This window comes from Podarcis tiliguerta (assembly GCF_965153285.1).
Source record: "Podarcis tiliguerta genome assembly, chromosome: 7".
Taxonomy (NCBI): Eukaryota; Metazoa; Chordata; class Lepidosauria; order Squamata; family Lacertidae; genus Podarcis; species Podarcis tiliguerta.
Genome location: NC_139540.1, coordinates 14,794,047 through 14,820,200, shown reverse-complemented (window position 1 = coordinate 14,820,200; position 26,154 = coordinate 14,794,047). Strand labels below are relative to the sequence as shown.

At 45.7% G+C, this 26,154-nt stretch overlaps 1 protein-coding gene and 1 long non-coding RNA gene across 2 annotated transcripts in view; one reads left to right on the top strand and one right to left on the bottom strand.

Moving 5' to 3' along the window:
- The window catches only part of LOC310682277, a 140,878-nt gene extending 126,313 nt beyond the window's left edge, over positions 1 to 14,565 (top strand). Inside the window, exon 2 of the long non-coding RNA XR_014513838.1 lies at positions 14,407 to 14,565. This is a non-coding gene — a long non-coding RNA (uncharacterized lncRNA). The remainder of the gene's footprint in view (positions 1 to 14,406) is intronic.
- The window catches only part of HAS2 (hyaluronan synthase 2), a 41,452-nt gene continuing 23,496 nt past the window's right edge, over positions 8,199 to 26,154 (bottom strand). Inside the window, exons 2-4 of the mRNA XM_083450587.1 lie at positions 23,416 to 24,042; positions 13,074 to 13,175; positions 8,199 to 9,815 (exon numbers count right to left, since the gene is read on the bottom strand). Of these exons, the coding sequence (XP_083306713.1) occupies positions 8,886 to 9,815; positions 13,074 to 13,175; positions 23,416 to 24,042 (1,659 nt within the window). The 3' untranslated portion in view covers positions 8,199 to 8,885. The remainder of the gene's footprint in view (positions 9,816 to 13,073; positions 13,176 to 23,415; positions 24,043 to 26,154) is intronic.

Here is a 26,154-nt window from a genome sequence, read left to right as displayed (position 1 = left end):
CCCATACGGGCCAGTCTTGACAGACTCTAGGGTTGTGTGCTCATCTCACTCTATAGGCCGGGAGCCAGCGCTGTCCGCAGACACTTCCGGGTCACGTGGCCAGCGTGACAAGCTGCATCTGGCAAGCCAGTGCAGCACACGGAACACCATTTACCTTCCCGCTGGTAAGCGATCCCTATTTATCTACTTACACCCGGGGGTGCTTTCGAACTGCTAGGTTGGCAGGCGCTGGGACCGAACGACGGGAGCGCACCCCGCCGCGGGGATTCAAACCACCGACCATGCGATCGGCAAGTCCTAGGCGCTGAGGTTTTACCCACAGCGCCACCTGTGTCCCAACATATATATTAAAACATAATAAAACATTAAACATTTAAAAACTTCCCGATACAGGGCTGCTTTCAGATGTCTTTGAAAGGTTGCGCAGTTGCTTATCTCCTTGGCTCAGGGTCACATAACTCAATGCTACCCCAACATTTCTCTGATTAATAATAATAATAATTTATTATTTATACCCTGCCCATCTGGTTGGGTTTCCCCAGCCACTTGGAAGGCATCTGAAGGCAGCCCTGTTTAGGGAAGTTTTTAATGTTTTATTGTATTTTTAATGTTTTGTTGGAAGCCGCCCAGAGTGGCTGGGGCTAGTCGGATAGTTGTTTATTTCCTTGACATCTGATGGGAGGGTGTTCCACAGGTCGGGTGCCACTACCGAGAAGGCCCTCTTCCTTAGGGGCGCCCTAAGGAAAAGCGGGACATAGAATCATAGAATCATAGAACTGTAGAGTTGGAAGGGACCCTGAGGATCATCTAGTCCAACCCCCTGCAATGCAGGAATATGCAGTTGTCCCATACGGGGATCAAACCTGCAACCTTGCCATTATCAGCACCAAGCTCTAACCAACTGAGCTATCCAGCTCTAACCCATTCCAGAATCAAATCAGAAACTGTAAATCCAGGGCTGTCTCTGAAAAATAGGGATAGTTGGAGGGTCTGCACCGCTAAACCAATACTGAGGAGGCTCCGCCTGCAATTGATACTTCAGGTTTTGCTAGATGATTCAGGTAGCCATGTGTTCTACTTTACAGAGGACTGTCCTCTGTTTGAAGGAGTCTTCCATTTGAAGGGATAATTAGGCCCTGGGCAGCTTGCCTCAAGTTGTTAAACAAAACAAAGGGGTTCAAAGAAACTTCTTATATGCGTTGGCATGTTCTGTTCTTTAATGTACATGAAGGCTTAGAAAGCTGGATTTGAATTCTTCTTGCTTTGCAGAGGCAAGTTATTTTTGAGCAGGCTCATTTTGGACCCTCAATGGAAGAAGAAGACTGTTGCTGCTGTGGGTCTTTTCTCCAAACTTACTGCTTATAATTCATCTTCATTGCTGTGATTTTGAATTAAAGGTATTGTTAAGGAAACAGATCCTCTGTGTTGTAAGGGGCATAGCTCGGCTTTAGAGGACCTGTTCTGCACGCAGGATTTTCCAGAGTCAATTCCCGGCTTCTCCAGGTAGGACTGGAAGAGAACCCTGTCCAAAATCCTTGAGATCTGCTGCCACTCAATGTAGCCAATACAGTGGTACCTCTGGTTATGTACTTAATTCGTTCCGGAGGTCCGTTCTTAACCTGAAACTGTTCTTAACCTGAAGCACCACTTTAGCCAATGGGGCCTCCTGCTGCCTCCGCGGCGTGATTTCTGTTCTCATCCTGAAGCAAAGTTCTTAACCCGAGGTACTATTTCTGGGTTAGCGGCGTCTGTAACCTGAAGTGTCTGTAACCTGAAGCGTATGTAACCCGAGGTACCACTGTAGTGAGCTAGATGAAGCAAAAGACTGGCTAGTTATAAGGCAGCTTCACACACTCATGCGAAATTCACATCACGTACAGCTGCCCGATATCCTCTGTTAAAAGAACTAAATATATTTGAAGAGAGTCCCATTTTAGGCTTGGAGTACACAGCACTTTAAAAAAAAAAAATACCCCAGAGAAATGGAAAACAAATAATAATAATAATAATCCCCTGCAACAAAGGTTTTCAAGCTAAATTTATAAGTATATTTCTTAAGCTATAATCAGAACATAGCAACTTTAATCAGATGCCATGTCTAAATTCCCCACAATTAACAGCGTTTTTGTTTTTTTTAACCCTCTAATTAGATGTACCCTGGAAGAATTTTGGCTACCAAAATATGACTATTTCATATTTAGGTTGGGTGGGGGGTGTAGACCAGCCTTAAAATAGAAAGTCCCCTCTCTCTTTTTAAGGAATCCTTTTACATAATCCCTATTTGCATGCTCTTGCCTGAGTTTTTTCCTGCTGTTGAAAAGGGCAGTGATCACAAACAAGCACACACACAGGCTCATAAGCGATCGCACACTGGAACAGTTTTGGCAGCCAATGAATGATGGGCTTCTTTGCCCTCCTATTAAAAACGCTTGCTAAAAGAGACGTTCTCTTTTTTCAGGGGCCGCCTTTGCGACGTCCTGATCTGCAGCTAAATGAAGGCACTCTGTAGTCAGGTCTGAAAGAAGTGCTCTCCCCCAGTCTTACATCTGTGGACTTCCCAGCTCAAAAACAGGGCCATGTACAGTTTGTTTTGACACCTGCTTAAGGCACCACCCTGAAGGGTGCCCCCAACACCCTACTTTATTACATTTAAGGTTGGGTCTTCAGAATATGCCCCGCAGTGTGTTGTGGTTTGCAAGGAAGTGTCTGTTCAATCCAGGGCTGAGAACATCTGACAAGCCCAGGCTCCCTTAAGGCTCAGGCTATGAAATGGACATCTGAAGGCAGCCCGGTTTAGGGAAGTTTTAAAATGTTTGATGTTTTATCGTGTTTTTAATATTCTGTTGGGAGCCGCCCAGAGTGGCTGGGGAAACCCAGCCAGATGGGTGGGGTATAAATGAATTTATTATTATCATTGTCGTCGTTGTTGTTCATCGATTTCCATGCAGATGATGCTTGGGCCAAACCACAGTTTCTCCAGGTAGGGCTGAAAAAATGTCCCCTGTCTGAAACATCAGAGACCCACTGCCGATCAGTGTAGACAGTAGAGCTGAATGGACCCATGATCAGACTTTGTATCTTGAGGCAACTCTGTTTTCAACACATCTTGTCACACCCTAAACATCTTGCAGATGAAGGTGACCTGGAAACTGCAACTAATCCAGAATGCGGCAGCTAGACTGGTGACTGGGAGTGCCTGCCGAGACTATATAACATCCGTCCTGAAAGACCTACATCGGCTCCCAGCACGTTTCCGAGCACATTTCAAAGTGTTGGTGCTGACCTTTAAAGCCCTAAACGGCCTCAGCCCAGTATACCCGAAGGAGCGTCTCCACCCCCAGCGTTCAGCCCGGACACTGAGGTCCAGTTCCAAGGGCCTTCTGGAGGTTCCCTCACTGCGAGAAGTGGGGTTACAGGGAACCAGGCAGAGGGCCTTCTCGGTGGTGGTGCCCACCCTGTGGAACGCCCTCCCACCAGATGTCAAAGAGAACAACAACTATCTGATTTTTAGAAGACATCTGAAGGCAGCCCTGTTTAGGGAAGTTTTTAATGTTTGATGTTGTATTGTGTTTTTAATATTCTGTTGGGAGCCGCCCAGAGTGGCTGGGGAAACCTGGCCAGATGGGCTGGATAGAAATAATAAATTATTATTAACTATTATTATGGAACTGCTGCACCAGGTGAAAAAGCCCCTTCCCAAAAGGGATTGTCAGCTGACACCATTTCTGAGGACTTACAATTTTTGAATTGTTGTAGGTTTGTATGGGCTGCATTCATTTATTGAATTTATTGTTTGCTAATATGCTACTATTAGAAATGGGTGATTTTGTCTGCTTTGTTTTCTCTCGTTTTTTCAATGTCAAATTCAGTTCCCCACTCCATTAGTGTTCTAGTGTGGGTTTCTCCATATGCACATTTTATATGCAATTCCCCGAATATACGCATTTTTTTCGCAAAGCATTTTTTCTGTAATGCAATGCATCTTTGTATGTTATTTTCACGAATCAATGGATTTTTACACACATTTAATACATTTTTTTGCACAGGTTACTGGGCTGAAGAACTGCAGTGCAAAAGTTGAGGAGGGCAGATTTCAAAGGATGGCTGCATCGTTCCAGTTCACTTCTAAGAGGTTTGGGAAAGTTTGAATCTGCTAGGTTTTCTTTAAATATTAACTGAATCAACTTTCTCTTCCATCCCTAGTCATTGTGTTTCGATAGGACTGTATTGGTGGGAACGCTGCTTTTCTAAAATGCTTTGTGTTTGTTGTGGGCCGAGTTCAATGTTGCTGTTGGAAAAGTGCCAAATATCAAACCAAATCCGTCAACTTTATCTGCATCATGGGGAAGTTTAAATCCCCTTCATATACAGCAAGGGTGGCCACATGGTGCCCTACAAATTCCAGCAGCCCCAAATGTCATGTCTAACAGCCATGGATGATGGGAGTTGTAGTCCAACAACATTGGGAGCTCAACACCAGGGGCATCGACTTGGGCCCCAGATTATGGGTGCCCAATAGTACCCACACCGTAACTTGATGTTGTGACGTCATGTCACTTGCATTGTGTGTGCTACACCAGTGGGGCCTCAGAGGTCACATCTGAGGCCTCCGTTGTGACCTCCAGTTTCTACTAGAAGTCGCATCTGAGGTCCCATGAGGTCTCAGACACGACTTCCAGGGTCTCACGAAGCACCAGAATTCGCATTAGAGGTGCCTGAATGATGGAGTCTATGTGTTCAGCTGGTGCTCCACCTAGAAAAAGGTAAAAGGTAAAGGACCCGTGGACGGTTAAGTATAGTCAAAGGCAGGCATGTCCAAAGTCCAGCCCGGGGGCCAAATCCGGCCCCCTGGTCGATTTAATCCGGCTCCTCAAGCAATTCTGAGAAATGAATGTGTTGCAGCCTCCAGCTCCTGCTGTTCAGCTTGTTCTGCCCAGGAGCCAACACACAGACAGAGAGTTGCAGCTCTCCAGCATTGACCCTTGGAACCGCCCACCCGCCGGCTCGCGCATGCACCCTATTCAGTTTTCCTGTTGCTGGTTGGCTCGCGCAGGTGCCCTGTGTGTGGCTCATCCTTCGACCTGCCTGCAGGTTCCTGCAGCGGCTGACCATGCAGCTTGCTTTCATAGTCGCTCTCGCCAGTACAACTTAAAGAAAGCTCAACAACGTCAATCCTAAAAAACTTCAATCAACAACTTTGGGGTAAAATCCTTTAAAAAAGGGTAGGCTGTCTGAATTGTGCATTGCTTTGTAACAATTGGTTGGGTCTCTGGACTGTAATAAAGATTGATTGATTGAAAAAAAAGCTCAACAACTTCGGCTGGCCCTCATGCATGTTTACTTCATCAAATCTGGCCCTCTTTTTTGGACACCACTGGTCAAAGGTGACTATGGGGTTGCGGCGCTCATCTCGCTTTTCAGGCAGAGGGAGTCGGCATGTGTCCACAGACAGTTTTCCAGGTCATGTGGCCAGCATGACTAAACAGCTCCTGGCCCACGGAGGACCGTGAGGAGTGCCAGAGTGCATGGAAATGCCATTTATCTTCCCGCCGCACTGGTGTGCTTTCGAACTGCTAGGTTGGCAGGAGCTGGGACAGAGCAATGGGAGGTCACCTCATCACTGGGATTTGAACAGACGACCTGGGCCGGTTCACTGCCGCAGAGCCCCCTCCATGGACCAGATCGCAGGAGTGTGTTAGCGCATGTTCCCAGCATTTGCATCTGCACAGATGCGATTTCCAGCGCTGCGAAAGCGAGTCCCTGCGCCATGCTGCGCCGGTTTAGCACAGCGCATGGGGACTCGCCAAGCGGATGGCTCTGTTCGGGGGCAGCTCATGGGCCGGTAAAGCGACCCCCATCGGCCACTTGTGGCCCATGGGCCTTATAGGGTTGCAGACCCCTGCCAAGAGGCTCAGTGGTTTAGACCACAGCGCCACCCGCATTCCTCCACCTAGAAAATGGTGCATCTAGCCAACAATAGGACCAGGTGAGCATTGTGAATCAAATGCCATCACATTTGTGTTGGTTGCATATATAAAACCAGCTGCTATGCAGGTCCTACGTGGTAGATTTGGGCTCCTTTTAAAAATACATGTACGAAGCTCAGGAAAGAACACAAACTGCTCACAATCGTATCAAAAATATTTTATTTATTAAAGTAACAATTGTACTAAACAACCTATACTTGAAATGCATTGAATAATTGCTAGAATAAATACAGGCAATTATTTCAATCCTTTAAAGAATGAGAGGATTTTTATTTGACACTTGAACGTTGTTACCCCAAAGCTTTAACTTATACAATATAAATAGTTAAAAGGCAAAAGTCAAGTTTCTTTTTTTCCTATTTGTGTCATTTGCATGGTTTTTTGTTTTTTGTTTTAAAAAAAGAAAATTTAATACTGATCCATTTGGTCACAAAAAAGGATCTATTTTCTCCCCCAGTTGCAAGCAAATTAAGGCAAATTTTGTGAGCAAACGTGATCTCTGTATCATCAGACAAGGTAGTATGGGTGTGACACATTCCACAGCAGAAAAATCAAAGTCATATCTGCATTTTAAGGAAGACAACCATATATCCCCCAAAACAACCAGATGAGCTTCCATTCTACCACAGTGATGGTCCATGTCAAAAAGAATAAGAATAAAGCATAGATCAGTATGTTGTTGATACTCTTCCGCTTTTTAACAAATATTCTTAGGGATTAATATGACATTAATTTGCCTATGCAGGAATTGGGGCCCATATTTTCCTCTTTTTTTAAAAATGTATTTTTAGGCATTCTTATAATAATAATAATAATAAACTTTGATGGGTACATCATTGGGGATGGAAGGAATTCCTACAGCACAGAGGTGTAGAGATTCATGTCATTCTTCCATTAGGTTGGATCCAGACTTAAGATGTAATCTAATACACATTCACCTGGGAATAAAACCCCCTGAACTCAGTGGGACTTACCTTATTTTTCCGTCTATAAGACGCCCCCATGTATAAGATGCCCCCTATTTGGGGGGACTCAGATTTAAGAAAAGTCCATCCTCGGTACTATCAGTGTATAAGACACCCCCTAATTTTTAATGTTATTTTTTAGGGGGGAAACGTAGTCTTATACCCGGAAAAATATGGTAATTCTGAGTTGACATGTATGGGATTCTGCTATATGTTACTCATACTTTAGCTCATTGAAATCAATTTGAACAAGTTAAGTCATGATTCACATAAATCCCATTGATTTCAGTGGGACTAAAGCTTTACTTTAGACAGGACCTATCCCAATAGTTTTCTCTGGAAGCTAATGGACTGCCAACAGCTTCCATTCTAGAATGGATTTCCTCACTGGGTTGGCATAATTTGAACAAACCAAGATATGCAACCGGGATTTCACCCATCTTTACATATTTTCTAAACTGGAAACCATATATATATATGAGAACATAGCATTAGGCACCCAGTGGTGGGATGGAAGACTGCTTTTAATGCCTGTGTATCATCTGGCAGAGGGTTATAAGTTTCCTCTTACAAAACTTTTATGGGGAGGAGAAAAAGATTGCACGTATCTATCCCATTGGCCTTTGTGGGCCCAATCCTGCAGAAAGTTCTCCTCCACAATTCGCACTGAAATTGGTGGGAGCTGTGCAGAACCAGAATTTTGGGCTCTGGATTTAATGGTCTCATTGCAACGTCAATAATTGGTTAAGTCAAACCTGGTGTTTTTGTCCTCTCACTCTAATTATTCTACTATGTGGGGCACTGGACATCTGCCCAAATGGTGCCCCTGAAGCTGTTTGTAATCATTTAACGCAGCTCCCATGGATTTCAATGGTGTTCCAAGCAGGAGAATATCTTGGGGATTGTGCTATTCCTTGCACGCACAAAGATTTTGCCTCCAAAAATTGACAATGATGTTAATTTTCCCTTCCACCCCTCAAATAAAGTCAAAAGCACACATTTAAATACTTTCACAGAAATAAACATTCATCAGTTTAAAAATACAGAGACTTTTTAAAAAAAATCTTCTTTCAATAGTGGGAGGGGGAAAAACTCAAATCAGCAAACCATTTTCACATTGTGGGCAAGTCTTTTTCTTTTCTTTTTTAAGGAGGAGTTTTTCAAAGCCTATTTAGAGGGGGGAAAGCGAGAGAGACTGTAAGAGTGGCGGGGAGGAGTGAAAATAGTGTACTTTTTGGCAGAAATATAAAATACGAGGTTTTTATTTATTTTATTTTTTTAAAAAAAGACTGGTGTAAAAAGTAAACAGAGACAAATAATTACAATTATATAAAAATACAAACCCTTGGTCATCAAAACCCTTATAAAAACTTGACTTTGGAATTACAGTTTGCAGCCTAACACACACACACACACACACACACACACCACATGCTCACTCGCACCCCTTCCTAGGAAAAAACGTCACAGAACAACAAGAAGGTTCATAAATTAGGTTGCAGATCCTAAAATGGGTTACCAGATCCTTTGCTTGTGTCTCCAAATCTCCCTTTCTTCCATGTCCGCCCACAGGAGCGTGGCCAATGAGGTATATATAGGACGTTAACACTTTTGGGCGTACGCACAACAGAAGAAAGTGCATCGTTGGGAGACGACCCACAGGAATGGGTTGAATCCGTGTGATTTTCTTCTCCCCCCCTCCCCCACCCTTTCCCGACAAAAAGGCACAATCACATTTCATTATTATTATTATTATTGCTTTGGCATGGTCATGAATTCGTTCATGTTCAAGTCCCAGCAGCAGTGATCCTTTTCCCTTGATGATCTCAAGTACCACAAATGCTAGAAGGTTCGTCGTGTGACAAGAAAGATTCCATGGGCAGCAAAAGAAGAAAATAAAAACAATGGGGTTAAGGGAGGCACAGTGGTTGAATCATACATCAAGCACCATGTCGTACTGTTGTTCCTTCTTCCTCCTTCCGCATTTGGTGATGAGGACCAAGTACAAAGTCAACAGCATCACCCAATAGCAGGCGTAAAGTATCGTACCAATGATTAGCACGGTCTGTTTCGATTCAGTGAATGGCTTTTTGGATTCCTTGTATATCGTGAAAATGACGCCGCCCAAGAGGATTGTAAACCAAATGGAGACCGGGATGAGTCCAATGAAGTTGACCACGATGGTTTTCCGGCCCGACGTCCCCCAGCCTGCTTTGTTTATGGTGGCTATGGCAAACATCTTTGCCGGCAGTAAACTGGACATGTACAACACTGAGTAGAGAGACATGAAAACCATGACAATGTTCCCTCTAAGGCAGCTGGCAAAGGAAGACTTGATAAGGCCCACCAGCTGAACTGTCAACAAGAAAAGGAGGATGTTCCACAGCTTCCCCCGGTAGAAAAGCTGGATGACAGTGGCAATGAGGAAGAACGGGAAGAAGCCAGTGATGACAGCCTCGTAGGTCATCCACAAGTGATGCTTGTGGAACCACATTGCATTGTATAGCCACTCTCGGAAGTAGGACTTGCTCCAGCGGGTCTGTTGGTTCAACCACCTGAGATATTCGATGGGCGTTTCGGTAAGGCACTTGGACCGAGCCGTGTATTTCGTTGCATAGCCAAGGCTCAGGACTCGGTTGGTGAGATGACGGTCGTCTCCAAAGCTGCACTGAGATCCCATGAATTCTTGATTGTACCAGTCTTCCACAAATTCGTGGAGCAAGGCGTTCCTGTACATCCCCAAGGGCCCGCTGATGCACTGCACACAGCCAAAGTAGGACTGGCAGGCCCTCTCAATGTTAAAAGCCATCCAGTATCGAACGCTGCTGAGAAAGGAGATCCACGAGTCGTACTTGTTCAAAATCTGCAAGCGGCAAAAATGAAAAGGAAGTTGTAGAACAAGAAAAAGAATATGCAACTTTGTTCTTCTAAAAAACAAAACCCATAAAGTATATGTTATAAAATACTGCCATTCACATTTTTTTTTTATTTTGACATAGTAATAATCATAAAGAAATAAGAATAAAAATGTGCAGCCCACCACTGAGACCATTCATTCCATTGTAACTATCCAACCTCCCAAAGTTTCAACATCTCTTGCGCTGGTTTGACCCCTTTCCGTTTTAACAGTACAAATTCTACAAACACCCTCCATATCTTCTCAAAATAATTTCTCCTGCATATTCCCTGCCTTACCTTAATGGCACGTATTAATTTATAATTAATAGCCAAATCCCACACCTCTTTATGCCATTCTTCCATTTTATATTCTCCTTGCCCCTTCTACTTCCTAGCTATAATAATGTGTGCAGCTGTCAATAAATTTGTGAGCAAGTTCTTCATAACCTGTGAACCTTGCACGCCATCGTATATTGATAACAGTGCTACCTCTGGACTTTTGGTCAGCTTTAACCCAATGATTTCTGTTATCTCCTAAAACACCATTTGCCAATTTTATTTTATTACATATTTATACTTCCACCACATGTGAACATGATTCCCTGTTTCCTGGCATCCCCTCCAACATAACACCAAATATCCCTTGTTTATTTGGTTTAATCTGACAGGTGTTAAATACTATCTCCAAATTGATTTATAATAATTTTCTTTTATTCTTACATTATTTTTAATATTCTGATATTCCCTCCCACCCATGTTTTCAAAGAATCATAGAATACTGTAATGCAAGACTCATGCACTTCGTTTTGGCTCTTTCTCACACAATACCAATGTTACCGATATTTTGTGGCAGTGGTTTTCAAACTGTGTGCATATGAGCACAATGCATTTAAAGTACAATCCTGGGAGCTGCAGTTTCCCCCTCATGGAGCTACAAATTCCCAGCATCCTTAACAGACTACAGTTCCCAAGATTCCTTGGGGGAACCGGTGCGCTTTCAAAGAGTGTTGGGTGTGCTTCAAATGGATAGTGTGGCTCCACCTTGTGTGATAGAAGACCTGGAATTGCCTTATCTTGGGTTCTCCTACTTCCAGCATCCTTCCCTCACATCTAAACCCCATTTTTGAACAAATACTTCACTGACATAGAATGCAACATTTTCAAGAGACCCCAAATGGCAGAAAGAACACAGACATACATATCATTTCCAAGTTCAGAGTCTGCAAAGCCAACGAAGTTCCCCAGACCAAAGTACTCTGATTTCTGTATATTTCTAGACTCCGGCTTTTTCCAAGGTCTGGTTTATTTTGTTTTTGGCTACCTGAAAATCCACTTCGACTGCACAACTTCACTGTGATCTGCGCAAGGGGCGGGCCGAGCCGTCAGGCAGCGCGGGCGCCCGAGCCACCGTGTCACTCCCAGGAGAGACGCGTGGCTCGGGCGTACTGCAGGCCAGGCCCCGTGGTAAGTGCCGCCCCCCGCAGTGTGCCATTTTGTCACCCCCTCAGGGATTACACTGCAGCCCCCCTTCCCACTTCTTCACCCCCATTGTTCTGCCCAGACACTGAGGTCCAGCTCAGAGGGCTTCTGGCGGTTCCCTCACTGCGAGAAGCCAAGTTACAGGGAACCAAGCAGAGGGCCTTCTTGGTAGTGGCACCCGCCCTGTGGAACGCCCTTCCACCAGATGTCAAAGAGAAGAACAACTACCAGACTTTTAGAAGACATCTGTTTAAGGAAGCTTTTAATGTTTAACAGACCACTGTATTTTAATACTTTGTTGGAAGTCGCCCAGGGCGGCTGGGGAGACCCAGCCAGGTTGGTGGGGTATAAATAAATTATTATTATTATTATTACATCCCTGCTCATTGACACTAAGCACAGCCAGATCAGCAGCTCATTCCATCCCAATCACCCATCTCTGACTTATGCTCTTTCCTAATCATGTTATTTTACCCCTATATAATTAGAATCTGAACCTTGCCCTATGAGCAAATAAGTCTCCTGAAATGCAATGACTGATTCCAAGAGTCAAAGCTTCATGTGGACTATATTGTGTAAGAATTAGGCTTGGCAGCACTGTAATCGGCACACTCTATTATCTTGTCTCAGTCGGTCTTTTGTGCCCCAGATCCTTTACATTGGGGCCCATTTTATCTATACAGGCCCCAGACAGAGTTGTTCCACCTGGCCTTTGGCCTGGCATCAATTTGATTCCCTCCCCCTCTTCTTTTTTCCTTTCTTCTTCTGTGATGGAACTCCTATTTGGGGACTTCCCTGGCTTTTTTTCTGACCCATGTAGAACCAGTCTGAATAGCTAGCCTTGGTGAAGACTTGACGTTTTCATCCCCAAAAAAGTTTTTGATTTGAGTTTCCACTGAAAGGAGGCTGCATTTTTAATGTTTTAATGTTTTAATATTGTATTTTAATCTTGTTTTTTAAGCTGTATTTCAATCAATTGTTTTATATCGGCTGTTAGCTGCCCTGAGCCTGGTCTTGGCTGGGGAGGACGGGGTATAAATAAAAATTATTATTATTATTAGGCTTTTCAGATTAGCAGAAAAGCTCAGTTATCCAACCCCCAAACCATCTGAAGGTGGAGAAGGATAGGGATGTGTGCTTTTTTAATGTTTAATGTTTTATCATGTTTTTAGATATGTTGGAAGCCACCCAGAGTGCCTGGGGCAACCCATTCAGATGGGGGTGGGGTATAAATGCTAAACCAGTACTAATAAATATTATTATGGAATAGGGCGTCCCCATTGTCATTGGAGAAATGTTGGAGGGTACATGGCTCATGTACAGACAATGACCAATTAGGACATGTGACAGGGTATGGAAGTGGCTGGAAAAGGAGGCAGAAAATGGGGTGTGAGTGAGCTTACATCATGCACAATGGCCCAGAACACAACCCTCGTGCAAATCGGAGTTGCCTGAATTACCATTTCCTACTCGGAATGAAATAGCAAGCATATTGTAAATGCATGAACTGTGGCATAACATAGGAACGTCTTCTGTGCAAAGTTCATGGATCAATATTCCCAAATCCAGCCTAGATATCCAGTGGCTTCTGGATCTATGCATCCACTATAGGAGAAATGTTCACAGTGCACATAAAATATGCATGTTACTTCCTGCGTGACTATTGCAAAGTTGCAAGGGAGCACATAGAGGTGGTCCTAAGTTTACAGTCTTTGATGCAGAGTTTGAAAATTGCTATATTCACCTGCACATCTCCCCCAACGCCTCCAACCATTGGATCTTCTTCTAAAACCTTGACCATTTCCACTGATGAAGCTGGATCAAGCATTGTATCAGAGTCGCAAACCTGTCCATGAGAAAAATAAGTAAATGTGGAATTAATAAAGGAACCAGAGTCAGCACTGCCGAAAACAATGTGTTTCACAAATGGTGCGTTTCAAAACAAATCCTATCAAGCGAATCACAGGTTGTGGGACCCACGTTGGCAAAGCCAGCGTGGTGTAGTGGTTAGGAGCAGTAGTCTCGTAATCTGGTGAACCGGGTTCGCGTCCCCGCTCCTCCACATGCAGCTGCTGGGTGAGCTTGGGCCAGTCACACTTCTCTGAAGTCTCTCAGCCTCACTCACCTCACAGAGTGTTTGTTGTGGGGGAGGAAGGGAAAGGAGAATGTTAGCCGCTTTGAGACTCCTGAAGGGGAGTGAAAGGCGGGATATCAAATCCAAACTCCTCTTCTTCAAAGTTTAGCAACACTTACAAAACTTGAAAAAAGGTCATCCCATTCACATAAGGGGGTGATGCCTTTGGCAGACTTCAACTTTTAACTGCAGACTTCAACTATGCACTTTTTCACATTGTAAGGCTTAAAGATTCTCTTTGTTTCCTCACATCTGACTCCGCTCGCTCTAAAACACTTCCCACCGGAATCTGCAATGTTTCTCCTTTTAAACCCTATTTGTGTCAAGCTAGCAGGCATACCCTTTAAATGTAACAGCGGTTGTGTGAGTACTGTGGCTATAAAGAAATGTCTGTTCTCAGAATCAGAGGTATTTATTTTATTCGTACATTGGATCAACTTCTTTGAACAAGGACTGTGTTCATGAGATGGGGCATGGAGAAGTGTGTGTGTGTATGTGTGTGTGTGTGTGTTGGGGGGAGGACTTTGCGGGTGTTCTGCACTTTTCCTGATCCCATTTGACAGAAGGAAACCGGATGCATTTGGTGCCCCCAGTTCAAAAGTTTCACGCTGTCCTAAGGGGGGAATGAATGATGAGTGAACCTACAGATGCTTATAAAAATTGGCAGAGGATCTGGGAAGAAATACGATAGCCCCCTATTTTTTTTCACTCACAGAAGGTTTAGCCATTCATGTATATATGATTCCAGAAGCCGATTCTGCCAACCAGATCTCTTTGAACCTGCGTTTCATGGAGCTCTCTCATTCACAAGACGCCTATAGAACTGTTTCTCATAATTGCTCGCTTGCATTTTGTAGCATTTAATGTTGCTCCGCTTGTTGTTATTATGCTCTCGTATTGCTTCAAAAGGGATGCGGGTGGCACTGTGGGTTAAACCACAGAGCCTAGGACTTGCCAATCAGAAGGTTGGCGGTTCGAATCCCCGCGACGGGGTGAGCTCCCGTTGCTCGGTCCCTGGCTCCTGCCAACCTAGCAGTTCGAAAGCACATCAAAGTGCAAGTAGATAAATAGGTACCGCTCTGGAGGGAAGGTGAACGGCGTTTCCGTGCGCTGCTCTGCTTCGCCAGAAGTGGCTTAGTCATGCTGGCCACATGACCCGGAAGCTGTACACTGGCTCCCTCAGCCAATAAAGCGAGATGAGTGCCACAACCCCAGAGCGGTCACGACTGGACCTAATGGTCAGGGGTCCCTTTACCTTTACCTATTGTTTCAAAGGATATTCTGGTCTCATTTCTAGTATGTTTGAAATGTTCTGCAGGTATGGCTTTCTTCTCCTTTGAAAAGAGTTGTTGTTGAGTAAAATGATCATGGCAGCGGATGCTCACTTAAGGGCAGAAGACAGAGCAGAACCGGCTCAACCATGAGGCTGGGTGAGGTGGCTGCCTCAGGTGGCACCCCACAAGGAGCATCATCCCCGTTCCGATGCCCAGTTTTGCTGCTGGTCTCCCCAACTTCTAGGGACACTGACTCATAGAATTGTAGCAATGCAGAAATCTCAGATGGAGCATCCATGACAGATGGACATCCAACCTCTGCTTAAAAAGGAAGAAGAGTCCACAACCTCCCAGAGGAGACTGTTCCACCGTTGTAACAGTTCTTATGGTCAGAAAGTTTCAGTCAGAAATCTCCTCTATTGTAACTTGAAACCAGTGGTTTAAGTCCTATCCTCTGGAGAAGGAGAAAGCAAGCTTGTTGCCTCCTTCCATTTGACACTAAATGAATTTTCATGAGGATTGCTTTGAAAAATGCAAATCACTGCAGAAATCTGGAGAAGCAAATTTAATATTGGAAAAACGAGCAACGGAGAGAATTGAAATTGAAAGTTCCTTCCACCCACTAATTGTTTCAAATGTTTCTATTCTAAGCCTTCCTCTAATGAGCTCTGGGTAACATTCACTTGGGCCTATCCTTCCTCCTCCCCAGTTATCCTCAAAACAACCCTGTTGAGCTGACCAGTCATGACCAGATCACATAGTGAAACTTTGCAGCTCAAGCAGGAATTCAAACCCAGGCCTTTTATCGCCAACTTCACCAGGAGCAGGTCATAGACCTGACAGTGACCCTAGGTGGATCTGATAGGTCAAGGGACAGAGCCAAGGGTGGTGCTAACAGGTTATAGGAGAGCCTGCTATAAAGAGTGTTTATTAATGACTGCCATTCATTAGTTTCCCAATTAGACCAATAGATTACTGGGTGGAAAGCAGTTCTATTCATAGCCGGCATGAAAGGCATGAATACAGAAACATGAATGTAGATACACCTTTCCCATTGACTAGATCTACAAATCTGTACCCTCTTCATTTAGAAGCGGGGGGGATTACAGTCATTTGCATATGGGCTTAGAGACCATTAGAGGGGCCTTTTTGTCCATTTGGCAACAAAATCAGCCTTCAAAATGCTGACAAGGGGAAGAACCAGACCAGTTAGGGTTGTTAGTGTATCACAATGTGAAGATTCTGCTTTGCCTTGGATGTCAGGTGTGTCATACGGCAGGTACATTAACAAGCAAGCTCTGTGAAGCATTGGGTAGCCATATTCCCTGATATTTATGATAAATCTCACTTATTTGAAAGAGCTAATGTGGTGTCATAGGACCTGGGAGACCAGAGTTCTAATCCCTATTTTGCCATGGAGCTAGGAACAGGAAAAATCTGCCCATTTTGGTTTCTATGCGTGTCTCCCCCCCCCCCCCCATTTTTTTCAGTCTTAAGTTTGGTTCTCCCCATTTCAAAATCGGTTTAAATTTTTAAAAAATCCTCATGAAAAATTGTAAGCATTTTAGTGCAAATTTCTCCGGATAAGCACAGTTTTTGTACGCCCTTCTCCTCCTATGCACGATTTCACAACGCTGTTTTCCCCAACAGAATGTATGTTTCCATGCTATTTTCACTAATATAGACATTTATATCCACACTTTACTCTAGAATATGCATTTTTGTACAAATTACTTGGTGGGAGAACTGCGTTGCAAAATTCAGAGTGGTGTGAATTACAGAGGACAGATGTGTTTCGGTTTGTGTACCGTTTCGCAAAGTGCAATTTAGGTAAGTTCACCTTTAAATGAGAACTGAATTTAATATTTCCCCCATCCCTACCCTGGGCTAGTCACCAACTCTCAGCCCAACCTCCCTCACAGCGCTGCTGTGAGGATGCTATGGAGAGTGAAAGAACCATATCTGCCACCTGAGGCTAGAAATGAAATTATTTATAGTGAATCAAAACGTTAAAAAGCCCTCTTCGGTTGTTGCTTAAAAAAACCCAAACAACACTTCTTAAAAACTCTCCCTCCCCCCCCTTTGCCAGATGTTTTGCTGGGATCCGAGGCCATGATTCATTTTGTGAGAAACTCTGAGGCACTCATATGCAAACAGATGCTCTTGCTGCTCAGAAAAAGCATCTCAAAGGATTGGCAGAGTCCGCGAAAATGGAGAGATTTTAAAGCCCTATAAAAACTTGTTAAGAAGCAGGGAGAAGGCGGTGGTGGCTGGGTGGGGAGGAGGAGGGGAGCTTAGAAATACAAACAGGAGAGATCCCTCAGCCAGAGAGTGTTGGCTTCATCCTTTACAGCTGCATTACCTCACTCAAGGCAAAAGCTTGGCCTTTAAAGCCTCAGTGACACCGTTCACTTAAAAATGAATTAGGCAGCACCCACCCACCCCCTTTGCAAAGTACAAGCTGCAGGCAAGGATTATTTGCCAGCTGGGCTGCATCTGACATAGACACCCCCCCCCTTCCCTTACTAGGCCTGGTAAAATGGAAGGGGCAAAAAGCTTACAAACAAAGAACTAACTCACGCAGGCTACTTGTATTTATAATTGCCGTTGAGCTTTGGGGAGGAATACATGGGCGTGGGTTGCCCCCATTTTATCCTTTCAAAAACTCACGAGAGGTAGACTGGGGCCAAGAGACAGAAAAAGGGAGGGAGGGAAGGAGACAGAAAGAAGAATGTCCCAATAGGTCACATTCACATGTTTAAAGTACCACGCTACCACTTTAAACCATCATGGCTTCCCCCAAATAATTATGGGAGCTCCTTGTTGTGGGTGTTGAGAGTGGTTAAAGAGGCCTCTACTCCCCTCACACCGAGCCAGTTTCCCCTGATTGTTAAGCCATTCTGATATCTGTAGTTTTGCAAGGGGAATGAGCGTCTCCCAACATCTCAGCACCCGCAACAAACTATAGCTCCCAGTATTCTTTGAGGGAAGTCATGAGCGTTTACTAGTGGCGCTGTGGTCTAAACCACTGAGCCTCTTGGGCTAGCCGATCAGAAGGTCGGCGGTTCGAATCCCCGCGACGGGGTGAGATCCTGTTGCCCGGTCCCAGCTCCTGCCAACCTAGCAGTTCAAAAGCACGTCAAAGTGCAAGTAGATAAATAGGTACCGCTCCGGCGGGAAGGTAAACGGTGTTTCCGTGCGCTGCTCTGGTTTTGGTGTTCTGTTGCACCAGAAGCGGCTTGATCATGCTGGCTACATGAACCAGAAAAACTGTCTGCGGGCAAACACCGGCTCCCTTGGCCTGTAAAGCGAGATTAATGCCACAACCCCAGAGTCATCTGTGACTGGACTTAATTGTCAGGGGTCCTTTACCTTTTTACAGAAGTTTTGCATATACAGTGGTAGCTCTCTCTGGTTGCAAACAGGATCTGTTCCGGAGCCCCATTCGCAACATGAGCAGAACACAATCCGCGTCTGTGCATGCGCGGGTCATGATTTGCCGCTTTTGCGCATGCAAGTGGAGTCATTTTGAGTGTCTGCGCAAGCACGAGCAGCGAAACCTGGAAGTAACCCTTTCCGGTACTTCCTGGTCACCGCAGGACAAAACCTGAAAGGACTTAACCTGAAGCAAACTTAACAAGAGGTATGGCTGTATGGTGTAAATGTTGGCCCCCAATGAGCTTCAGGGCTGAGTGAGGATTCAAAAACTGATGTCTGCTACCAAAGTTCAAGGCTCTTCACTGTGGAGCAGTGGCGTAGCGTGGGGGGTGCAGGGGGGGCCTCACCGGGTGCAACATCTGGGGGTTAGGGTTAGGGGGCGCAAATCCACGGGTTAGGGGACGCAAATCCACAGGTTAGGGGGCGCAAATTACTTGCCTTGCCCCGGGTGCTGACAACCCACGCTACGCCACTGCTGTGGAGGAATGCAGATAGGCATGCCCTGGTGTGAGGCATTTGTGGCACAAAGACACTGCCACAAATTGACACTGTGTTGGGTGTTCAAGGGATTGGGGTGAATTCCGTGTGGCAGGTGACTCCCAGACCCTAATGACTGTGGTAGGGCACTGAAGGCTGCTCCATAACCTCAATGGGGCAGTGCCCAAAAACCTCAACCCACCCCCCACCTGTCTGCCTCCTTATTTACAACCAGCCATGAGGTGGGGGCTGCCGGTCATTGCCTCTGGTTTTCCATATTGTAGTTACCTTGCCTTCTGCCTCAGCAGCCCATTGGGCACCAGTCACCACTGGTAGGGGCACCCAGGACCCAGGCTATGGTACAGATGCTAGTCTTCCTCTCCTGGAATAGAGGGGTATAGTGTATAGAGGAACACCTGAAGGAGCTGGGTATGTTTAGCCTGGAAAAGAGGAGACTGAGAGGAGATATGATAGCCATCTTCAAATATCTCAAGGGCCGTGACATGGAAGATGGAGCACGTCTGTTTTATCTGCTCTTGAGGGTAGGACTCGAACCAATAGCTTCAAGTTACAAGAAAGGAGATTCCGGTTAAACATTCGAAAAAGGTTTCTGACAGTAAGAGCTGTTAAAGACAGTGGAACAGATTCCCATGAGAAGCCATGGACTCTGAGAATCCTACGGAAAAACAATTTCTCAAAGGACCTGTTGATGGCATTTTACCATTGTACTGGTGAGAGTGTATTAACTTATGGTCCGTGTATGTGGCTTGGGAGCTGCATGGCCAGGGGAAAAACAATGCTGTCCAGGGTTATAAAGACTGTGGAGAGAATAATTGGGTGCACTCTTCCCACCTTGGATCAAATCCATGCTTCCAGGTGCCATAAAAAAGCTGCAGAGATAGCACAGGATAGTTTGCACCCCGGAAATGATCTCTTTCACCTTCTGCCTTCTGGAAGAAGGTACAGGGTTATAAAGACTAGGACTAGCCGCCTGAGAAACAGTTTCTATCCAGATACGATTTTGGTTTTAAACGCAGTGTAAGGAGTCTCTATGGGAGTATATTGTATTTAAAAATGGGGTGTCAGTTTTTAGGGGGCTAACCAGGCTGGGATAGCTGGGATAGCAGGCTTGTTGGTTTTTGAATGTCTTATGTAGATTTTTCAATTTCGTTGTTCTGTATGAGACAATGACAATAAAGATTATCGTATTCTTCCTTGGAGGCTTTTAAACAGATGTTGGATGGCGACCAGTCATGGATGATTTAGCTGAGATTCCTGCAGGACAGGGGGTTGGACTAGATGACCCCTGGGTCCCTTCAAGCTCTAAGATTCTATGACCTTTCTAAGAGACACCTTATTTGCAAGCAGCAGAAACACAAATGATGCTTTCAACAATTTGTAGTTATAAACGAAGGCAGTTTTTTTTTTTTACACCAGTTAAGAAACTGGCCTAGTTAAATAACACAGTGAGGCAACTTCAATCCCATTGGATTGGGTACCCATTATATTTTTTTTGCTTAAAAGCAACTGAGGCAGAAAAAGATTGCCAGAGATAGGGGGTTGGTCAACCCCTTCATAACAGCATAGGACACTCTTGTACAGTCAGGTTATGGGACGATCTCGCCTACTATCATCTAAACTTGCTGCCACTGAAACACCTCCATAGGAGCCAGTTCCAGTGCGCCAAGGGTGCCCTGGCACCCACAATAATATGTAATTGTGGGGGAGGAACACCCACAAAGTCAATGAGAAAAGCCGGCAGGTGGCAGCAGTGGCGTAGCGTGGGTTGTCAGCACCCGGGGCAAGGCAAGTAATTTGCGCCCCCCCCCCGCTGCACTGTCCCTCCCCCAGATAGTCCCTCGCTCTCTCTCCGCACTGCACCGCACGCCTGGCACCCCCCCCTCCACAGTGGGCGGCGACCCGGCGGCTCGGATCGGATTCGCACAGCCAGCACTGCAGTGAGAGAGAGTGAGTGAGCCAGGTAGGGGCAGAGAGCTGCGAGTTGAGCGCGCGCCCCCCCCCCCCGATGTTGCGCCTGGTGCGGCCAGCCCCCCTGCACCCCCCACGCTACGCCACTGGGTGGCAGCGGTGCTGCCTCCGAGAGAGAAGCAGGTCTGCTCCGCCCTCTGCAACCATCGAGTGGGGCATCCTTTTCCGGGAGTGGGGCTCAGATGTGGAGGCAGAGTCTCTGAGCTCCTCCCTATGGAAAAGGGTGCCTCACTGGCTGTGGGGAGGTATGTGCGTGTGACGTCGCACCCACAATCCTGAGGGCAAGATGCCTCCTCCCCCTCATCACCTCTGTTTCACACAGGAATCTCCTCCCTGGAGATGCTAGGGTTGAAACTAGGACTTTTCTGCACAGAAAGCATAGCCTTTCCCACTCAGTTCCAGCCTCTTGTCCCTTCCATTTCTCCATGTTAAATTGCTACTTCCTGTAGCTCAGCAAATCAGTCTCTTAAGCTTAAGCCAAGAAAGAGTATTCTCTAGAAGACTGAATAGCAATATACGTATCAAGACTTTGAGATTAGACCACTGAAGAAGCCTGGAAAACTATCTTGGGAGTTTGCTACCTGCAAGCCCCTGTAAAACGGCCCCATTGGGGGCAAACATCGGCCTCTTGATTACTTAGACTGCCAGGGCGAAACAAGTGGAAAACGCCGGCACCCTGTCATCTACAACTTCATTAACATCTATCTACAACTCCACTAGCATCTCTTGGTAGTGTGAATAACACCGAACTTACCTTTTGTTGGTATCTGCATGAACTTATCTAAAAGACTAAGTTAAGCATTTGAAAAACCTATTGAAACCAGACATTATAGGTTCATCTTAGGTTGGGTAGTTCGCAAGTCTCTGTGGCTTTGTTTAATGTTTTGTATTTTTCTCAGAAGGTTGATAAAGAATGTATAATTTATTACTCTGTGTATATTAATCGCCGTGTTGCATGAGACACACTACTTTCTGTAGCTCAGCAGTGGTGAAACCTCTGTACTGTGAGTGTAAATTGGGCCTGGTGTGAGTCCCAAGTTTGCTTGCTGAGCTGCTTCCGACAAACTGTGCCCCATACCCCATCATAGGTGTGGGGTACCTCCAGATGCAGCTACAAAGGAACAGCTGGGCACTTAAAATTGAAACCCAGAGTGTCCCTTTGTAAGTGGGACTTTTTGTTTCCGACTGGGAGCTCTGCTAGGATCAGCTGCAGTTCAGAGTTCCTCGTCGGGAACTCCCTAGTGTAGCTCCATCGCTTTCTCCTTTTGAAGGAATTGGCTTGAATTCAAGTAAGTTCCCAGAAACAGAGCATTTCCCCTAATGATGTAAGCTAATAGATAGTGGGAGATCCCCTCTGAAACAGTTATGCGAGACAAGTAAAGAGCAACCCACACTCAAACTGCAATGCTCTTCTTCAGACCAACAGCCCACTGAGAGGCTGTAACTGCTGTCTTTGCAGTCTTATAACCCTGATTCATTCGCAAGCTGCTTCTGCTAGTAGCCATCATATAGGTTACCAGCAGTGCTCAGCAAGGTAGGACAGCGGTGTTTACCTGACCTCCTGTCACCTGCATCACTGCAATGTACTAGGATGGGTGAGATGGCCGTGAGTGAGTTGGCAGAATGCAAGCGCACTTGGCAGGAGCACAAGTTGGCTCTGCCAGTGCATTTGCACTGCGCTGGCCAAACCACCACCTCTCCCTTCTCCATCCCAGTAACACAGGTGATAGGGCAGAGAAGTGCTACCACCCCACCAACTGCTGTTGCAGGTTATGTAATTCAGCAAGTGATTAATCTATGGATTTAGAAACAACTGCCAATAAACAGATATGGTAAACAGAAGCATGTGTAAACAGAGGCAAAGAATCTATCCCTGCTTTAAAAAAATATGGTTGGGAAAAGAATATCATTCAGAGAAGAAATGGATGCCAAAATGTTTGTCCCAATTTCAAACTGGTGATGCTTCAGGGTCCAGGTAATTTGCAGGTTTTGGGGTGCTCCCCTTACCATATTCATTGCATACTGGACCATGAGTTAAGATCCAGTATGCAATGAATATGGTAAGGTAATCTCTTTGTGAGGTTAGGCATTGGGTAAGCCTTTGTTTGGATGGAGGGGAGGTTGTAGCCTTTGCCTGCCCCTCTCAGTAAGGGTATCCTGTTAAAGGGATCCGGGGGTGTGGATTCTGTCTGATTCTGTCGGACGTGGGCTAGGGCCATGTCACAACCCCAATGGGTTTACTCTTAGATGGACTTCCTGCAGGCAGGTTTGTAGTAGAGATCTAGCCTGGCTTCACCCAATGCCTAAGCAAAACCGCTCACATCTGTAATCAATAAAGTTGTGGCATATTTGAATCCATAAACCAAAATACCTGTATCCATGTGTTTATTGTCCATCAGGGAACTGCGGGTCATGGGGCCTTGGCACGTAAGTGCCACACACACACACACCCCGGTGCAGTGGTATCTGAATTTGTTATGGTTTGTGAATGCTTCTAAGTTAAGTAACTGCACAGCTCAGTGTCAGATTCTGCCCATCCCCTTAAAACTGGCCCTTCACCAGCATGACGTGTCACTGTGTACTATCTGACCAGCCTTAACTATTTCAGAAGCTAAAGCCCTGCTGTTTTCCAAATGGAGAGTGAAAGGGGCGCTCTGTTCACCGAGGGACTAGGATAGGCTACGCGCTGCAACGTCCAGCACAAGATGTACAAGACCTGCTTTCTTTGGAGGCTTGTTTTACTTGGCATTGAAGAAGGGCTTTTTCATACCTACCTGCACATAATCCACGCTTCTCCCCAGTGCTTTGAACGCTGTGTACATCACTTCTCTTTTCCCGCCCCATTTTTGCATGATGCAGACACTTTTGTTGGACAAGACGAGCTGGGTGACGTGCTGCATGCTCTCCTTATGCGACTCCTCCGTCTCCTCGGGGCCTCTCTGGTGGAAGTTATTCCTCCAGACGTAAGTAGCAGACTTATCCCTGCCCATGATTTCGCTAAAAATGTCCATCATGTAAACGTCATCTTCAGAATTCCCATCGATGACCATAATCACCTTAATTCCAGGGTAGGTGAGCCTTTTCACGGAAAGTAAACATTTTCTTAAGTAGTTGGGGTCCTCCTGGTAGGCAGCAATGCAAAGGGCAACAGTTTTGTTCAGCTTGATGGGCGTCTCAAGAGACCGTTTCATTTTCCTGTGTTCGAGGAAGGCAAACAGGCTTTGGATGATGAGGTGCGATGCCAGAATGGCGCCGTAGAGTCCAAAGGAGAAGTAATAGTTGTCCGTTTGGATAAACTGGTAGCCAACAATGTAAGCAGCGGAGATCCCAAGCAGGAGGGACACCCCAAAGAGTGTGGTTCCAAGTATTCTCAAGATACATAGAAACCTCTCGCAATGCATCTGCAATGGATCAAGACAGGTCATGGTTACTTAAGCATACTTCTGGATAAAAGGGATGATGATCGGGTTAGTTTAAGGCAGGGATAAGGAAACCTGTGGCACTTGTTGGACTCCAGCTCCCTAGCTGATGTAGTCAATAGTCAGGGATGATGGGAGATGGAGTAGCAGTGGACTGCATGGCAAGGCTACACCGCTTACCTGATCTTCCTCTGCCTGAATTGCTGTTGTATTCTGGGATACAGGGGCAGTGAGGCTGGTGCGGTGCAAACAGGCAGACGGGAGCACTAGGTAGGCTCCACCTGTGCTTTTGCACTGAACTCGCCACAACCTCTCCCCTGCTATGCAGCATCGACTCAACCACAGGGAGGTCAGGTAGCCTCACCAACAACATCTGAAGGGCCACACGTTCCCCACAGCTAGATAGAGGGAAACAGGTTTATGACACCTATGACACAGGTATAAGCTGCAAGTTATAGCTTCCAAGTTCTGATTGAGGGAGGACATATGTAATATTGAAAAAACAGGGAGCAGTAATGGTAGAATCATTGCAAACAATCATGTGCAATCTGGTTATAGTTCTACTCAAACTACGTAAAATGCTGGCGCGTATTTATCTATCTTGGATGCTGCATTAACAACGGAGCCAAATGAATCATGTTTTGAGCTTATAAAAAGCTACTTCTTCACCAGGAGAAATGATAGTTCAAGATTCCCAAAGTGTTTCTATAGAATATCTTGGAAAATATTAGGTTTTGTCAGTGGCATAGCGTGGGTTGTCAGCACCCGGGGCAAGGCAAGTAATTTGCGCCCCCCCCCCACTGCACTTTCCCTCCCCCAGATAGTCCCTCGCTCTCTCTCCACATGCCTGGCACTGCACCGCACGCCTGGCACCCTCCCCTCCACAGTGGGCGGCGACCCGGCGGCTCGGATCGGATTCGCACAGCCAGCATTGCAGTGAGTGAGAGAGAGTGAGTGAGCCAGGTAGGGGCAGAGAGCTGCGAGTGCGAGCGCGCCCCCCCCCCCAGATGTTGCGCCCGGTGCGGCCGGCCCCCCCTGCACCCCCCACGCTATGCCACTGGGTTTTGTCAATAAACTTTTGTACTTGCTACTTAGTCCTGTCTGATACCTGGATTGGAACTTGTGCTACAAGCCCAGGCAATAATAACCAGATAAACCATTGCTTTGTTATGGGCTCCATGGTGGGATGTGAAGGTCTTTCATATGTTGGACAGTGGCAACAAGGTAGTTGCAACCGTGTGTGCCAGGGGAACATAGCAGGTCTCAGGTCCCTGCATGTCTACTTAAAATGCCTTGCAAATAAGAGCAAAAGCAAAAAAAAATGCAAGTCACTGTCATTCACCCTTGATTCCCCCCATTTGATGTTCTGCTCCCCTAGAAATGTAAGCGCTCTAAATGACCTGGGTTTATCTGGATCAGCACCACGGTGCCTCACATCGCATTGTTTTCTTAGGTCAACGTGACCTGGTTCATGTAGGGTACAACCAGAGGACAATTGAAAGCAGCTGCAGAGAAGACGCAAGCAAACTATATTTCTGGATGCAATTCTGCTTATCTCCTCGGAGACAGATGTGCATTAAGGGTCCTTTTTACGGCTGTATTTTATGTTGCACAGACCAAAATGCAAAACAAGAAAAACAAACTAGTGGATAATGCTCACTTAAGCAGGAAATTGCCAATTCCTACGAACTATGGTGTATCTTATCCCTCTCCCCATATGTCTACACCTCTTATTTATGGACTTGAACCAGGATTGTCTACCTAGGAGATCCTTGAGCCCCTCAGGAATCAAGTTAGGAGATTGAACCAGGGACTGGTGGATCAAACATTTTGTCCAAGGAATAGAAACTGGCAGTGGCCACAGTCTAAACCCATTCAGTGGTGCCACATTGCATGGCTCGATTCCAAGGTGCTGTCCCTTTAAATTATCTTTCCCATTTGGGATGTAACTCCTGTAGTCTCTGGGAGCTCTCCCTGGTCCTGCAGTACCAAGATGTAACATAACCAGCTGCTTCCAACTACCTCTTGTAGTTCATAGAGAGTTGGAAGGGAATTCAAATGTCATCTAGTCCAACCCTTGCTGATGTAGGAACT